This window comes from Periophthalmus magnuspinnatus, chromosome 15, assembly GCF_009829125.3.
Source record: "Periophthalmus magnuspinnatus isolate fPerMag1 chromosome 15, fPerMag1.2.pri, whole genome shotgun sequence".
Classification (NCBI taxonomy): domain Eukaryota; kingdom Metazoa; phylum Chordata; class Actinopteri; order Gobiiformes; family Gobiidae; genus Periophthalmus; species Periophthalmus magnuspinnatus.
The window spans coordinates 22915202-22934392 of record NC_047140.1 but is presented as its reverse complement, the minus strand read 5'-3'; the positions used below and the strand labels follow the sequence as shown (position 1 = coordinate 22934392).

The following is a 19191-nucleotide window of genomic DNA, read 5'->3' as shown; positions in this document are numbered from 1 at the left end:
AGGCTTGGAGGTTTTCAGAGGCAGGTAGTTGCGTATTTGAGCAACTTTTTGAATGCATTTCTAAGAGTCTAATTCTCACATATATTTATACACTGAGATTTACTTCTGTAACTTTTTATTTAAGTGCATTTAAATAGATAGTTTTGTCTGATTATGAATTTGACTTGAGTAGATGAAGCAAGTCCAACTAGCTTTTTTTCCCTAAGCAAGTCTATAAGGTTTGGTACTTCTAGGGTCTTACACAGTATACAGTTACTCATTACTTATTTTTCTCACAAACAGTTGGGTCAAGACTTAAATAATATATTTACGCATTAATGCCTTGGTGGAAGTTTGCCGTCTCCTGTATTTCTTGTTGCTATGTACTTTTTCTTTCATTTTCCCCTTGACAACAGTGTAAAAATCCTCTCTGTATCTAAAGTCCAAAGGAGCTCAGAGATGACCCAAATGAATCCCAGACTCTCTCAGGCCGTCAGCGTACCTAACAACAGATCCGAGGCCACCTTCTCGCGCCTCGTCCAAATCTTTCTGGAACACGACACGGGATGACATCACAGAGCGGCGTGGATTAGAGTCCTGTATTGTTGCTGGAGATAGGAGCCAGATGTGAGTATTTATTTACAGATCAAAGATGTGATCCCTTATACAACATACAGCTGACACAGGTCCCCTTTCTTCATATTCTGGCCTCTATTTCATATTGCACAGGCACAACCCACAACCTGGAATGTTTAACATGTTTCTTATAACAGAATGGAAAACTGTTCTATGGGCTAATGAAATCAAATTTGAAGATAAACATAATTTGTCTACCATAAAAACATACTATGCCTTAACAGTACAATCTACACTACAGCCTGTTTCTTAATTTAACAAGAAGAAAACTGGAGGACCTAAACAAGACTAAACCACAACAAAAACTGAGTTACGTTTCAGCCAATATAAACAAAATAAAAAAACTCAGCTCAGAAATACACTGAAAAACATCCTAACTGTGAGAAGGCTTGCCTCTCCACAGACCAACCTGACAAATAACTGGCACCTGCTCAATGCTTTTTCAAGGTATATTAAGGTAACAAACACACCTCTAATGAGTGCATCTATTTCCACAAATGTTACATAGTACAGTTTTAAATGTGAATAGAACCTTCTTTTTATTAATAATTTCTACACATTGTACAGACTTTGTAGAAAAACTTTTTAAATTTGGTCAACAACAAAATTATTCCTTAAAATGTATAGATAGAGTCTTGCATTTCATATTGTTGTAAAGTTATGTATCATGTTATGTATCACCATGCAGTTAACACAAAGGAAAACACACAAACATGGCAACGCACGGAGACCAAACAAGTGCAGACTGGGTCCTTTCTGTAAAATGCATTTATCATCCACGTTTTAACCTTTCTTTGTTAATCAAATCATTACCCCATACCACTAGAATTTGGAGAGTAGCGCTAATTGCTAGGTTAGGTTTCTGTTGGCTCAGGTGCCTGCATACCCAGCATGCTTATCTTCACAGCTCTGAGTCTGTCTGTGAGGGAGACAAATAAGTCTTTAAAACATCATCAAAATAACACATTTTCCAATCTTTTGCTCACACTAAATATCTTGTGAGTGAAGGAATAGCAGCAGGATATATTGTATGTATTGTATTGTGATTTATTTTTTACATCGGGGTACTTAATTATATATGGTGATGCATGAGGGTCAATGTAAGACAATAGCTTACAATTAATCAAGTTTTAAGTTAATTTGTGCATAAAAACATTAACAAACATATTTACATTTTGTACATTTGGTCACATTATAAATCAGTCTTTAAATATTTCACAATTTGGTAACACTTTGTAATAACTTTCCACTATTAAGCAGCATTAATCCAATATCGAAAACAATTGCTACTTTAGTTTTGAACAAATCATTTATAGTGAGTAGTTATCACAACTGTTACTTACAACATTTAACATTTATTAAAAGCTGGTTTTATAAAAAATGTGAAATCTGATGTAAAACTGTGCGTACATTTGAAATTTGCAACTGTACAAATATATAAAAATAAACTCCATAAAATGTGCCTGTAGAGGTAAATTTTTCAGTGGCCTTGTATGGCTCTTAGTGTCTTACAGATACAGCTGCCATACACGGACCCGAACGCGGCTGTTTGCACACACTTTGGTTTGACACAGTGGAGCGAAGGTCATAGGTCGCGCCTCAGCCGTCAATCTCGAAGTCTGTCTCGTCGTAAAGGTCGTGCCGCGGGGCATGTCTCCGCCGTGAGAATTTCAGACAGAGCAGGTCACCCAATTCATTGAGATGGTACAGCACCTGGACATAGGCAAAGAAACACAGATACAGGATTTAATGTGTGTTTTGATTATCTTAGCTTCTTTTATCCTGCCATTTAACTACACACACACACACACACACACACACACTTGTATCTATATAGAAAAATAAAAATATAGAAAAAAAAAAACAAACTCAAAATATGACCTCCTTTTTGATAGTATGTATAATTAATGCTGCACTCTGTAACCTTTCCTGTAACCTTGACAGGGAATCCACGCCTACGTGTTTCTCTGGAGATATCATTGCTTAACTTACAATGTTCCACAGTATGGCATTAAACAGATCCATTTGCATTTACTTAGAAGTGTTTTTATTGCTCAAAAACACAAATCTTACAGGGAGAGGGCTCGCCTTTCCATATATCTGACCTGTAACTTGGCCAGTTAGTATCACCTGCTTTTTCTAGTGAAGATAGATAAGATTAATGCCATACCGTGGAACATTCCAGGCAAAGCAATGGTATCTCCTTGGAGACAATAAACATGAAATCAAACAACTCTATACGTCACATATTTTATTGATATAATATCCAATGAATTGTTAAGTTTAAATTAACAGTAGGCCCAAGTGCGTCCCTGGTATGAGGCTTTGTAAATGCAGTACTTCCTTTTAAATAGACTTGGACTCATACCTTGTCCAGCATGTCTCTGGTGTGGGACGCAGACAGACAGAAGCGAGCGCGGGCCTCAGTGATGGGAGTCGCAGGGAAACCCACTACCACCACCCCGATCCTCCTCTCCAACATCTCCCGAGCGAAGGCACTGAACCAACACAAAAACAACACCTTCAATAACAGGTTTATCCTCATGGGAACACATAAGAGCAATAACAAGTAATAAGGTGTTTGGTGAAGCAAGGAAATGCCAGGAACAATTAAAGTTAAGACTGTAAAATAATATTCCGTTAACCCGTAAAGACGTGTTGCTATTTTCTTGGCTTAAATTTGGGTTTTTATAAAGTGTAATTTGTAAAACTTATATAACACTTGTATGCATCTGACCTCCTAGTCCTCTTACAAGAAGTAGACTACAAGTGCATGTATTTACAGCGAATGCATAAGTACATGATGAAGTTTTTGCCCAGTTTTCCTGATTTTTTTTAAATGTATTAATATTAAAATGACATAATTTGAAGATCCTATATTACACAAAATTGATTCTTGTGAGGTTTAAGCCATGTTAGCATGCTTTTACCTCCTCAAACCAGACCTGGAGTTCTGTTTTGTTTCATTCACACATGTTTGAGTAATCCTTTATTATTAGTCTGTCTACACCTCCAATGCTCAAAATGCTCCGTTCCACCTTGTGATGTCATGAAGCAGTAGTTTTCATGCTAAATATACAGGGTTTGTGTGTTAAACATGTGTGAACGAAACAAAACTCAACTCCAGGTATGTTTTTGATGAGAAAACAACATTATATCATAGATCAAAAGCAGTATGGGCCCTCGAAAAATCGTTATCGAATGTTGTAATACTGTTAAATGCATTTGACCTGTTATGAACTATTAAGAATCCTACATGAAGCATCTTTTCTACTATGACTTATAGGGTCACCAAAATCTCAAAAAATTGTAATGACGCGTTTTGGTTCTTCAAGATAATTGTCTTAAATATCTCATAATCATCCTCATTACTTTATAAAAATACATGCTTTTTGAGGGGGGCAACCGCAATGACGTTCCCACTGACCTACACAACTCCCAGCCAAACCAAATGCAATAGTCTTGAATTTGGACAAATATTTTATCTAAACCCTCAAATTGCGTGTAATAGTGATTTAGCGAATGGGAGCTATATTCAGTGGAAGTAGTAGCCATAATGTAGTTTTGTGGTGCAGATGTTTTGGTCAGCACCATTCAGATTTATAGCATTGTTTTTACATCCTCTTTATCACTGACAACTATAAATTCTGAATCTTTTATTACCTTGTGACTTCCGATAGCTCCGATTACTGTTTTGGTTTGACATTTTACAGGCACTAAAGGTGACACGTTTGTAAAATGTATTTGATTATACCTGAATGTCTTAAACAGCCTGGTGTTTACATGAGCTTTGGCTAAGTAGTTACAGACACCCTACATGTGAAAAACCAATTCATGGAAAGTTTGGAGTGAGAACATGGCAGCCATCCATATCGCTTTAATAACACTCGCTCCACTGAGCCGAAATCGCTTGTGACAAACAGGGAAGGTGTTGTAATCGTTGCAATGTGTTTTAAAAGTTCTTGTACTGGTCATAATCTTTCAGCATTGTGGACAACTGTTCTTGTGCAAGAGTAGTTTTATTTTTTAATACCGTTTTGAAGTAACAATACTTTTTGGATACTATACTTAAAAGCAGTATATTTTATAAACGTTACCTGTCTGTTTCCGTAGACTGAGTAAACATATATGTAAATCACGTATTGATTTATATAAACCTATTTAGAACGGTAGCTTTTAGAGGAATCTTGTTTTATCTTTTTCTGGTTTTGTGTTTGAGGCAGTACAGGATTAGCATGTAGAGTTCTTTCCTGCCAAGTCAATCTTTAATAAATCTAATCTAATATTTTGTATGGCTAATACCAGCTGAGTTGCAACTACAGTAATGCTTTTATATCAGTAGGAAAACATGCTACCTGTTTTTGAGTTTCCTAACACTCTATTTTGATCAACCGATTACTCTATACCTCCATGTTTGTTTACAAAGCATTTATATTGTTCACTACTTTGTACATGAATAATAATACCATCGAGTACTATACATTTGCTCCACCCACCTCTGAGTCTTGTCTAAAGCATTCCATGTGGTACCTGTAGTAGTGAGGCTATTACTGTTAGCACTTACACCACTTTCCCGGGCATGTAGAGCAGAATGGGGACCACAGGTGAGTCATCGTTTCCATAGATGATGAAGCCCATCTCCTTGAGTCTGGCCCTGAAGTACCTGGTGTTTTCTGCCAGCTGGCGCACACGTCTCATCCCTGCAATTCAACCAGGACATATATGAGCAGAGGGAAGAGGTGGGGGATAAATGGAAAATGCAATTGTGGTTCTGGAGATATGCAAAATTAGAATATTGAGTATATCATCTATAATTAAAAAGACAGCAAAAAATGATTAAAAAAATGAACAGAAACAGTGTAATAGTGTAGTATTCAGGTTTAAGGAAACACGCCAAATTTCTTCGGTTGTTTACTTTCTGAACACAAGAGCTACTGTAGGCCGTAACCCATGCCAAAACAAGAACAAAACAACAGCAGTCTCAACTCACTAGAGCCAGTCTCGCAAAACAAACAGCAACTAACGAATAGAGCCTTCACATCAACTTGGTGGCATAGCAACCAAGTGTCACATACAAAAGGAGTTACATTAACAACACGTAAACAAGAACAACAAAAGGTGTCAACTCTAAACTAAACACAAAATATCAGATCATTACAATAGTTTAATTTTTCGAACAAGAGAAAAAAGTGATATTTCTACACTTTTGTGGTTCATTTTATGATCCGTTCACCTTTGGGGGATACTTGAATCTCAACCAAAACATTTACAGGCACATTTTAACACATTCCTGGTGCATTGTTAAAACATCATCTGAATACAGTTATCCAGACAACGCAAAAAAAAAAAAATACTGAGATTTTAAGTTTTCACCCTAGATCCACTATTTCTGGTTAAAGAGGGTATTAACACTGTCCCATCTGTCAGTGTAAGCAAATGACCAGTGGATTTTTGGAAAGCTTTCTTACCCCCATCAACCCCCATCTGGGCCATCCTTTCACCATAAACTTACTCATGATTACAACTCAGTGTTAGCAGCAGATGGCTCATCTTTGCTCTCGAACGATGCCAAACAATTTGCAGACAGGACAAAATATACATTACCAAAACACACACACAAAAAACAACTACGCACGAGCACTGATATTTAAAGGCGCACTATGTAGCTTTTCTGGTGGAGTGTCCGCCACTTGCTTGGAGATGTTATTACTGTTTCACAATACAGCTTTACACTTATCTCTCTTGCTTTTATTTAAGGACAGGTATTATATTGCTCAAAATTACCTTGGAAAGCTTCTTGCCAAGAGCGGTATCATCTCTCCACACATCTGACTAGTAACTCAGCTTGTCAACTGCTTGTCTCCATGGAGCTAGATAAGTCATATTTCATACTGTGGAACATTCTTGGCAAAATATTAACATTTCCATTGAGACAAACAGGTGGGAGACCCTCTACTACAAAAGTTACATGGTATACCTTTAACTTTTGTACAAGAATATTTGTAGAGCTCCAATCTGCACAACAAGGCTTCCTAACTGTGTTTCTCAGCTGCATTTGGCATGGCCCAGTCTTGGAACACTGCTCTGTTTCCCATTCATTACCTGCGAACAGATTGGCACAACTTTCAAAGGGGTGTAAGAGAGCACTTTAAATCCCCTTATCTCAGCACAAGGGGATAAAAAAAACACATAACATTTTCAAGCATCTGCCAAAAAGCGGAGGGCCCATTTTGTAAACGGTTCCTTTCTGCGGTGATAGAGGGCGTGCGGGTCAAAAAGCTGCTGCCAGACGCTGGAATTGTATGCGTAGGTGAGAATGCGTGGATGCTCCTGTCTATCAGAGCTTTTTTTTCTTTAGCCACCAGTTCACCTTTGAGTGTGAAATTCAACACAGGAGCAACTGAGGATAGACCAGAGAAAAGCAAAACAATCTGCATGGGCCTGTCACGATAACAACATTTGAAGTGTGATATATTGCCGAAGGATATATAGTCAATAAACGTCACTGAAACAATTACCCTAAAGCAAGACACTCCCCCGAAAATTATTCTAAATGTACAATATTGCATGTGTTTTATATAGCGCTTTTCGACCTTCACTCAGGCACTCAAAGCAAGGAATCACTCACCCATTCATACGCCAATGTACGCAGATGCTGGGAGCAAGATGGGTTAAGTGTCTTGCCCAAGGACACAACGACAGCATTCATCTGTGCGAGCTGGAATCACACAGCCAGTGGATCTGATCACTCAACCAATGATGTTTATGCAGAAAGCGGGATTCGAACTGCCAACCTTCAAATCAGTGGACAAACATTCTACCAACTGAGCTACTGTCACCCCTACAGCTCAAATCTTAGTGCAGAAAAATAAAAAAAATCACTCCACTAGTACAAAGAAAAAGTACCCATCCTCCAAAAGTTGCTCCATTTATCATTTACTGAACAACAAGTCGATATAGTAATTATTGAGATGGACCTAAATCTGTACGGTTTACTGGTGTTATGATACGCATGGGAAGTTATGTTTTGAAAACCTGCAGTGTTTGCGGTGTTCCCTCTCTTGATAAGACAGGTCAAGACTGATTTCTCCATAACAGTGATTTAACGAGACTACGTCAGACTCTAAGCATGTGTGGTGCAGAGCCAGATGAGAAAGTTACTCATCTCGTCTTTAAACGGCAATTTCCATCAACCATAACATATCAGAGTGTACATGCTGTAGTCATTACCCACTTATCCGCAGTAGATATGTTCACTACTTTCTCAGGAAATCACAGACATTTTGACAATGACAAACTATCTTCTCATATAATGTAAATATTAGCCAATGCTATTATGTCTAGTGTTGCTTGGTGGAAATTCCTTTTCCTCTATTACGTCTTTAAGCATGATTTGTGCACCCAAATATTGCCTCTACGCTACAATACATCATTTAAATTACACCGCGTTACCTCAAAAGTCCCTGTGAGGTGTTTTAAGAAGCACTTTGTGAGTTTTTACTTTGACAAACATAGCTTCAAATCATTAGGATGTGTAGTCTCAATGTCACCTCTTACGTCTTACATAAAAATGGAAAAGGGATGGTGCCCGGGTTTTGGAGTGCCAGTGTCTGCATTTCACAGCCGCATACGCATACGTCATATATTAAATCTTTTGGTTACTTTGCAGTTACTTGTGGATGTTATTGAGGCTGGACACTGACAAATAGATAACAGATAGATAGATAGATAACAATAGATACAACAAGACTAAACCAGGATCAAAACATACACGCAGCCATACAGATATCCATTGAATTTGAAAATTATACCTGTTGGCAATTAACAGTTAACAACAAAATATCAATTCTCATTCTCATGAGCCTATCCCATACGTGGATAAATACAGATTCGCCAAAAAAAACAAAACAAAACAAAAAAAACCAACAAAAAACCTTCCATCTAAGAATGCAATGCAGATCCCTTAACAAAAACTGGAACACCAAACAAATCTTCCAAATCAAGTACATCTCCCTAAAACATGCATAATGAATTAAAAATGGCTGACTCTCTTTCAACAAGTGCATGAACATCTTTGGTAGGTTCTGGTGTTGAGTCGTCCTTTTGTCCGATGTCATTAGAGCAGAGACTTCTCAGAGGTAGAGCCTTCCTCACCAGCCACACATGAAAGTGATTTCCTCCATGTTCGGGTCCCGTGTCCCCTCCTCTCTCTCTCTGTAATTGTTCCCACATTTTCAGTCCTACAGCTGTTTGTCTTCCCCTGCAGGTTTAGTACTTACCTCTATGTTAACATTGGAGCTGTCTGACCGATCTGGTTTGCTATTGTTTCCATAAAAGTTATAGCAAGGTGTAAAACGTTTCATAAGCTGGGATAATATTTGCAGTGCAGAGGACATAAGGTTTGATTGCCGTGTGGTGAGTGAGGCTGGGGATTGGAGGTGACTTTTACAGGAAGTGTTGAAGGGATACTAACCTTCATTGCCCCCATCTTTTCCCATAATGCACTTCATGGCCCGGATAACTTGTTCGGTGACAGGAGGGGACATGGCGGTGGCATAGACAGCACTATGGGAATGTCTGCGCAGGTAGTCCACAAGCACCTGTGAAGACAATAAAAGTATATTGATAGTCGATTAGTTATAGAAAATACATACTTATATAATATTCTGCTTATATATTTACCATATATATATATATATATATATATATATATATATATATATATATATATATATATATATATATATATATATATATATATATATATATATATATATATATATATATATATATATATATATATATATATATATATATATATATATATAGTTGTTGTTTTTTTTACTGCACCCTGATTTATTGATTATTGCAGTAATGTTAAGTTGTATATGTATTTCTTCAGTTATATATATGTTGGTTGCAGTTGGTGGCAAATAGAAGTTTTGTTGTTGCATCTGATGTCTGATGAATCTTGGCACATTTTGAATCAATATTATTTTTCCTTCTTTTCAAATTTATATTTACTTTATTTTTATATTTGAAGTTATTAATCACCAACCTCTACTACTACTACTGCTGCAATACTATACCTACATAACTAACAAACAACATTATTTCAAAAAGAGCTGCTGAATCATTATAATATTACCTTGCTGGTTTTAGGTTTGGATCTTTTAACATTTTCATGATTAGAGGTTGCCAGGGTAACCATAAGTTATTGTAGTATCCTCATTAGGCTATGCAGACTCAACTACAAACAACTGAAATCCAGTGAAGTTGCACTGAGTTAAGAAAAATGCACTTACATCCTGTTCATATCTAGCTGTGACATGAAGTTTTCCGACTGACCACTAGAGAGCGCTCATGCACAATCCTCACCTGAGAGTTAATTAAATGCCCTGATATCTCTGGCTCTGTGACTGCATCTGGTTAAAGCTTTGGCCCATCTCCTGCTCTTCACTGTGGAGGAGCCAGCCTTTTAATATGAGAGGGAAGTGATGCTGAAATGAGCCAGAATCTGGACTGTCATGCTCATTATTCCTAAATGTCTGAGCTGGATTAAAACGACAGTACTGGTTATCTGTGGTAGTGTGCAGTTATTTATCACATTGTGGGGCCTGAAATCCCTGCATACTCACATGATGGGACCCTGCTTCTCTTATTGGGACACAAATCAGGCATCCTTAATTCATAAAAACGACATGATTTAAGGATTCACCATCTGCTTGTTTCCACAGAATGTTCCAAAGTATAAATTTTAACAGATTTATCTCCTTGGAAGCAAGACCACCAGACCAAGATACAGGTTAAATCTGTGGAGAGGTGAGTTAGAATGCATATAGACTAAATTTTTGTAGCAATAAACTGTCCCATAATTCAAGTCAATCAATGAGGCATTCCAAGAAGCATTGAAACCGAACATAAGCGTGTGTGTGCGTGTGTGTGCGGTTGTGACGTGCTCCTTGTGGATATGTGGTGGCCTGGCGGGTGTGAGGTGATGACACGTACCCTGGCCACGACTTCCACTCTGTACCATCTGTCCCTGCTGAGCGGTAACTGCGGCTGAAGGGATTTCGAGGCAAATTCTCAAACATAGGACAGGAACCCTGAAACAACCTGACATCTGTTTTCATTTAGAGTGAAGGATCTACTCTGCTTTAGGGCGCCGCAGGAGTTTTGGTGCGACGAAGATAGGGAATGTTAAGGCAATATGTCCAAAACGCGTCTAACGTCTCGGGGTTTGGGTAGTTGGGTTGCAGTGAAAGCTCAGTGTTTCCTCTGCTTTGTAGCGCTGGCCGCAGTCGGATGTAGCAGAACATGTCCAGTGTGCCACAGAGCTGGGAGCGCAGCCAAAAACACACACTCAAACGCTCCTCTTCCCCAGCAGATGTATTTAATAAGCTAATTTAAATGTCCTCCTTCCTTTTTGAATTGGGCGAGTGTGCACAGCTTCATACAGACTTTCAGTGAATTAGAAGGAGCTTGAAGTGTATTTATTGGGCTATTTATTTTTGGTACTCCCATAAAACAGCTATAACATGACTGTTTTCCAGAACACATCTGTGCAGCCTTTTGTCGGTCAACCCGATACCACTTAGTGTCGGATTTGAGGGATTTCACCACAACAACAAATACGTCAATTCTATGGGCTCTCTCTCTCTTATGCTGCCTGCTTCTTGCTCAAGTTTACTACAGCCAGCTGTCACACCAGGCCCGGCGTTGGTACTTCAAACATTATCATGCTTGTTAAAGGGCATCCTGTTAAATCTGGAGCGCAGTTCCGACGCCTGCCACAAGAAGGGGCTGGACCTTTGCCAACTTTACCTTCTTATTACGGCAAAGTGGGGCTGAGCAACATAAGGCCATGGCAGGAAGGGCTCCTCTCTGAATACTTAACTCAAACAACATGGCCGTTTCCTCTGATGCTTTTTAATCAAGTGCAACAAAACTGGTGTGGTTATGTACTAAAGTGTACTTTTTAATGGAGTAAAGAGAAATTACAAACACGCCGAGTCACAACCTGGGTCACATTTGTTGGACACCTGAGAAATGGGGAGTGACAGAGTGGCACTAGTTAAGACGCAAACAACTTAAGCTGCTCTGGAGCCAAATATGCTACAGGTTTTTTCTTAAGGACAAAAGACCACAAAAACGTTTGATTATTAATTGAAATTCCGCACTGACTTGGACTTTTATTGAGTCTAGTATTTCCCGCAGGTTTATACAGAGACTATGGTGGCACAAGTGATCTATATTTTAATAATTTGATTTAATACAATATAAGGAGAATAATGTGGCCCTGCTGATAAAAAAAATACAAAATACAAACAAAATCTATTTACTTCTACATGTTTAAGACAATATTACAAGCATAAAGTATCATCAGTTTTTTGTTCAGATTATTTTTAGACTCTGGAGGCAAAAATTTGGCTGTGGGGGGCCACCATAGACTCCTCCACTGGATTCCAATGACGGTCAAGACTGATGTAGTAACAATAATGCATTTGATTTAGTCTTTGCATCTGGTTGTGTTGAACTACCAAAGCTGCCCTAGAGCTGACTGACAGTATAAGGCAAGACAAATCTTAAAAAGCACACAAATATCAAACATCCAGAAAACATTCAGATTCAACTTTTGGATATAACCCAAATCATGAATAATCTGAATTTTAATCCTGCAGTGACCTGGATTAATTTTAGTGAATAAACTCAAGATCATTGTTGAGTACTGAACTGACAGACTGACAGTATGTGTAAAGCAGGGCTAATCCATTTGTGCTGGCTTTGAGGTTGGATGCAAAAGAAAATGCATTGCATGACTCAAGTTTCAGATCCTAATTTCCACAACGAATGTAAAAACAAAAAGAAAAGAACTGTCAAACCTTCTGTAAATGACTTTGACAGAAGGCTCTAATACAAATGCTGCTGATTATTAGAAAGGAGCATGAAGTAACTTCTGTGTATCCACTGCAGTAGTAAAATAAAATGTATTAAGATCAGTTTAGAGGGGACTTCCAGAGATCGCGACACATTTGAGCATGTCACCGTGATTAAACCTCATGAACCTCAATATATCTCATAATTAAAAAAAAAAAGGCTCAGGGCTATCTAAAAGATTAAAACTGTATGAATGGCATGAATTTGAGATCAGTAAGTTACACAAAACCAGCTCTCTGCTCCAAAGACAAAAACAAGATCTCTGTCTGTGACAAATTCACAAACAAGGTATGGAGGAGACCCTTGAGAAGAGTTTTAAAAATATACTCATGGAGATCAAAAATTACATTACAAGTCAGATAATGGAAATACACATGGACTTAGAAAAGTACTCTAAGGACACGATGAGTTTGTATAGATGTAAATGATATGCATAACAACCTGACTGGACCCACTCCTTTCGGAAAGGCACACCAGATCTCAAGGTATGAACTCATTCTTTTGAACTAAAAAAGACAATAGCAGACAGCAAAATATGTTTTTACACAATATAAAGGTAAATGAGATGGGCCTTTAAAAAATACAAGAGAGTTAAATGTCACTTTTTGTTGATGAACATGAAATAAAATAACACGCAAATGACAGTCATTTTTATGTGGTACTTTTTGTTTCTCTGGTATTAATAATAATAAATCTCTACTTTTGCAGCGTTGACCAAAATACGAGAATGCCACAGAGGATGCTGATTAAATGAGCCTAAAAAGAAATAAAGAGACAAAAGCTAAATGCGTGAAGATAGAGGAATTAATAAGGACATAAGAGGTTGTGCAGATGGCTTACCGCGCAATTAAATGGAGCCTAAAATAGCTCTAAATGGACCACAAGTAAAATCAAGTAGTTAGGGTCGATTAAGAGAGACCCCTTCCTTCACGGAGATAAAATGGAGGTTTGTTACCACGAGAGGTTACAAGACCTAGAAGTCTAGCCTTAATTTGAATTCAGGCACAGATGTAATTTCTTTCTTTTTTCTTCTTTCTTGCTGTTTGGTTTATGATTTCATCTACAAAAATGACATACAAATGAATGAATTAAAAGTAGGGACATGAAATACAAATGGACTGGATAACCCAATTAAGAGAAAATGTATAATCCAAAAAATTCAAAAGGAAGGAGGTGAGACATGTTTTCTCAAGGAAACTCATTTGATGCAAATGGAGCATAATAAATTAGATAAGAAGCCTCAGCACAGGTCTTTACCTCTTCCTTTACTTAAGCTAAAAGAGGTGTAGCAATTTTAATTAAAAAGACCTGTATGTTTAACAACTAAAAATGTATTACGGATAAACAAGGAAGATTTGTGCTTCTGAGAGGTGAAATCGAAGGACAATATATGTCATGAATGTATATAACTCTCCAGGGGAGCAAGCAGAATGTCTGCAGAAAATACTTCAACTTCTAGTAACTGAGACAAAACTTCATCTACAAATACTGAGATAATAATGTGAGGTGATTTCAACCTTGTGATGAACCCAAAAGAAGACGTACAAAGTAAAGTTGAGCATAAATCAAACTAAACAGCTAAACTCATGAAAACATTTGGGCAAGAATTGGGGTTAACAGATGTTTATGATGTAGCCTGCACCATCAAGAGAAAACATTTACATTCTACTCTGAAGCACATCAGGTATATTCCCGGCTTGATTACTTTTTTATGTTTAAGACAGAAATGTCAAAAGGCACGAAATGCCAAATTCACCCTATAAATATTGCAGACCATGCCTTAGTGACATTGGAATTAAATTGAAGAGAAAACAGAAAAGAAACCTTGAAGAGAATGAACAATTCCTTGCTGGCAGACAAACACTTTAAGGATAAAATGAGGGCTGACTTTGAAAAACGTCGAGAACTAAATGACAATAGACAAGTCTCAGACATTATTTTGTGGGAAGCAGCAAAAGCAACCTTAAGGGACAAAATTATAACATATTCCTCATGGAAAAAGAAAGCTTAAAAGAAAAAATAAATTGGAAGCCAAATTAAAAGAACTACAAGAACAACATTAAATCTTCCCGAAAAAAGAAATCCAAATACAATTGAAAATAACAAGAAAATATTTGGAAACTATTGATCAGTATGAAATTAAAAAGGCAATAATGTTATGTAAACAAACATATTACCACAACAGCCCCCAACAGCACCAAAAATGCTGGCAGCAAAGGGAAGGACCGCCCTATATTGTTGTTAAACGTGGACCATAACATTTTTACTTCAACACTAGCCAAGAGACTCATGTCCATTTTACCAGCAGTAATACATCTGGACCAAACAGGGTCTGTCAAAGATAGACTGCTGTGACAATGTGTGGAGATCCATTAGTGTAAACGATTATGCAATAAAACAAAGCAACCAATACTTATTTTGAGGTTGGAAATGGAAAAAACGTTTGATCGTGTGACCTGTTTCTTTTTATTTGATGTCCTCATTATTATAATTGAATAATAATACATAACAAAACAACTTGCAACTGAAAGCGACTAAAATAAGTTTCAGTTAGTCATCTCTTCATATATTTTTTATGTTTTTTAAGTTTGTTTTTATTTGGTTATATTTGTTTACCACTTGTCAGTGGCTTTTGTTGCTACAGAAATAACCGCAGTTAGATATTATTAAAAGCAGAGGGAAATGTTTTAAAATAACAGTTTAAACGTATCCAGGAGCATTAAAATTTGAGCACAGGCTATAATATGAATTGCTAAATTAAATACAGAATCATTTGCAGAGATCTAACATAGAGTAACATGAGGACCCTACAGAGACAGAAGATTTTGTTGTTTTAGCACAAGACTTGTTCGTTCAGTGCTGGGTATGGTTAAAAGGTACAATTATGGTGCTACTGGTACTGAAAAAAGTTGGTGCGCTTTGTCTGGCTTTTTAGAGCACTAAAGAAATTTACTACGCAATTTCAACACACATGCACACAGCACAGCACAGCAGCATTTAATTCAAATCATGAACATTGTGGTTCTGTTTTGTTATTCTATATAATTATTAATACAGCAACAGGTGCCAGTACCAAAAAACAAGTGTCATTCAAGTACTGGTCCCCCCATAAACTGAAAGATACCCAGTTCTATGTAAATTTAATTACAGTTTGCTGTGAACGTAAAATGTGTAGTTTTGATTAAAAACTATTAATCTTGCTCCCCTACCTCTCATGTTTCGGTTTAATGTTTTGTTGAGTCTTTCTTTAATCTATCCCTTAGCACTTTTATAATACTACTGCCAGAAACTGCAGCTCTGGCCATTGTAAATTGACTTTTTATGGAAGCTTTAGAGGAGAGAGTGGGGGACCTTTCTGCCTGCGATGTATCCTCCGGCCGCTCCAAAGCTCTTAGTGAAAGTGCCCATCATGATGTCCACGTCTGCAGTGTTCACATTGAAGAGTTCGGTGACGCCTCTGCCCGTTGGCCCCACTGCTCCGATACTGTGCGCTTCGTCCAAGTACAGGTACGCTCTGTACTTCTTCTTTAGGGCGATGATCTCCGGGAGCCGCACTACTGACCCCTCCATGCTGAAGAAGAGACACAGAAAAAGAATGGTTATTGACAAAAGTAAAATACATTTAAACAATTAATAACACAGGATTAGGGATAGATAAGCTACATAATTTCACATCCAGAATGCTATTTTGGTTGGCCTCTATTATTTTACTACAACCAGTGTTGATTTTGAGACCAATTCATAATGTAATATAACAAAATAGAATGTGGTTTTATAATAGCATCAATAATAATACTAATACTAATAATACTAATAATAATAATAATAATAATAATAATAATAATAATAATAATAATAATAATAATAATAATAATAATGAATAAAATAAATAAATAAAAAACTTATAGAAAACAGTACAAAAAATAACAAATGAATGAGAGGAGACTAGATCCAAGCTCCTAATGAAATATTTTAACATCCAAGGAACAGATCAAGTGGTAGAAAGTTCATGAAGCAGTACCATATACTAAACAGAACTGTAATGAAAAATATATGTACTATTTGTAATATATACTAAATGTTATATAAATAGGTTGAGACAAAATTGGCATGGCATTTTGTTGACTAAATCTTTGTCAGACTAAATACTGAGTAAAACAAACAAACAAAAAACAATAATGTTAAATACACAAACTAAAATGTGTTATCTAAATGACCACAGACTCCTTCAGCCCGATCCTCCCCTCCCTCCAAATGTGTCCCTTTTAAGGCTATAGACACATGAGCCAGTAGCACAGGCTGGGGAGTTGAGCGATCCCAGACCCACCATGTCCCAGGACGTCTGCTGCCCAAACGACACAAGGCAGAGTTTCACTGGGACCTGTGTGGACATCAAAGGCAGACCCAGGATAGAACCGAAACATGCTTACTCTTTATCCAGTCTTTTGATGTTCGCAGGGCCAGAGAGGGAGCTTTAGTTCTTCCAGGGCTCTACGGTGGCCACATGTCTCTAATGCCTCCCATTATTGCCTGATAAAGCCACTTTAATGGTGTGCAATTAAGCTGTCTCTCAGATGACCAGAGCTGGTGTGGAACTAATCATTACATTAATGCTCCCTGATGGCTGTCTGCGGACTTTATTCGTTTGATGCAGGAAAATATAACAGTTTGGTCAAGTCTACAGCTGACTGGTTCTGCATAAGGAATACTGAGGGTTGATAGTTGAAATTAGAGGTGGCCAATACTGACAAAAATGAATATTTTGATATTTTTTGGAGTATCCCAATAGTGATATTAAGCCTACATTATGCCAATCCAACATAAATGTGATAAAACATGTTAGTTGAGGTTTACGTATGAGGCAAATGTGAAATTACCCACAAAAATGCAGAAATATCTTTATACTCTTTACAACATTATGGTTCCATTTTTCAGCTCTTCTTGCAGCATTTTCACTATTATAAAGGCTACTTTACCTGATTTAGGCTTAGTAACTACATAATTAAGGGGTTAGATTTAAGAGTTAGGTTATTTAATAGTTACCAAGGCTGAATCATTCTTAATAATCTATTTGTTTGTCATGAATTAAGTCTTTCTTCATGTTTTCTTATGGGTAATTACGTGTAGTTATTATAGTGTAAGTAAGTATACAAAGTTTTGTATCTTCAAAACAACATTCACAGTATCATCTATTGTTCTATTATGTGCTCACCTTTATGTAGAAATGTAAAACAGTTTGGTAAACGCTACAGCTCTGTATAAGTAACTCTGGCCTCATGACTTTTAAACTGTGGATAGCTGAAACATACAGCGTGAAATGTAAGTGGCCATGATGAGCACTGAGCGGGGGTGTATCCTAGTCAATCTCTGTGGCTCCATTTGGCCTTGATTTGGAGCTAATGAGCAGATGGAGCAGGTCACTGTTACTCCAGAGCGCTCGCTAACGTGACACACACACGATACCTTTCCCTTCAATGCGCTCATCAAACAGAACCTGACTATTAGCCACATGTGCTATTATCAAACGGCAGAGAGGGAAGCACTGAAACGGAGCCCATTATGAAGCACGGCTAAACGAGGTCTGCGGGTTTTGCTCAGGTTACAAATGATGATGTTTCCCTGGGCAGTGGACATACAAAGTCACTAGAGCAGTAGTAGAGTAGTGGTCCAGGAAAATGAAGTTAATGCAGTAGGAAGGACAAAACCTTAAATAATGCACAAAATCTGGTATTCAAAGTGCCACAAAAATGAAAAGTGAAACATGAAAAACCAAATTACAACTGAAGGAGTGGTGCAAGAAACACAAATGTTCAAATTATTTAGTATTGTTCAATATAAAGCCTTTGTCACTGGCAGACTGTACACTGTCAAATCTATTGTTAAAGTAGTAATAAAAGCAGGGTCAGAAAATTTTATGAAAAGTTTCTCAAGTAACTGCAACTGAGTAAATGTAACTGAGTACTACCCACCTCTGGCACAGTGTTAAACTAGCCTTGTAGTAGCCACAGTGGTGTGGTATAATGAACACTGACCTGTAGATGCCTTCCACCATGATAAGGATTTTCTTCCAGGGTCTGTGAGTTCGAGGTTGCCCTGAACAAATTGCCTCTCTAAGCATCTTCTCTAAACTGTGCATGTCTGAAACACACAAGGAAACACAGAAAAGAAACATGGATTAACAAAAAGTAGGACTGCAACGATAAATCGACTAATTGTACTGGTAGACTATAAAATAATTCATTGTTTTATTTTGATAATTGTAAACATTAGCTGGCCTATACAGATTCTAAAACACATACAAAAAGACATGTTTTATAACAAAAACAAATAAACTCAAAAATTTCTGATTTGTATATTTTATATATGTATAAATGTATTTGTATTTGTAAAACCATATATTAATTAATTTACATCAATAATGCACTTTATTTGTAAATATTTTCTATTCAGAAGCCTTCAGTCACTATATTCCAAGTTTTATTTGGTTGATAATTTATTTTAAAAGTCTCAATATACAATAGAAATAATCCTAGTAGACTAAGAATGAATTGGTGACTATACTACTGGATTACTAAAATAATGGTTAGTTGCAGCCCTAACCAAGATGAAAACATACTACACTAAATAATCCTTTATCAG

General features: G+C 37.1%; 1 protein-coding gene across 1 annotated transcript in view; it reads right to left on the bottom strand.

Moving 5' to 3' along the window:
- Positions 1–1131: 1131 nt before the first annotated feature.
- Positions 1132–19191, bottom strand: part of sptlc3 (serine palmitoyltransferase, long chain base subunit 3) — a 29848-nt gene continuing 11788 nt past the window's right edge. Inside the window, exons 7-12 of the mRNA XM_033979940.2 lie at positions 18585–18690; positions 15904–16123; positions 9089–9215; positions 5180–5315; positions 2984–3113; positions 1132–2328 (exon numbers count right to left, since the gene is read on the bottom strand). Of these exons, the coding sequence (XP_033835831.1) occupies positions 2215–2328; positions 2984–3113; positions 5180–5315; positions 9089–9215; positions 15904–16123; positions 18585–18690 (833 nt within the window). The 3' untranslated portion in view covers positions 1132–2214. The remainder of the gene's footprint in view (positions 2329–2983; positions 3114–5179; positions 5316–9088; positions 9216–15903; positions 16124–18584; positions 18691–19191) is intronic.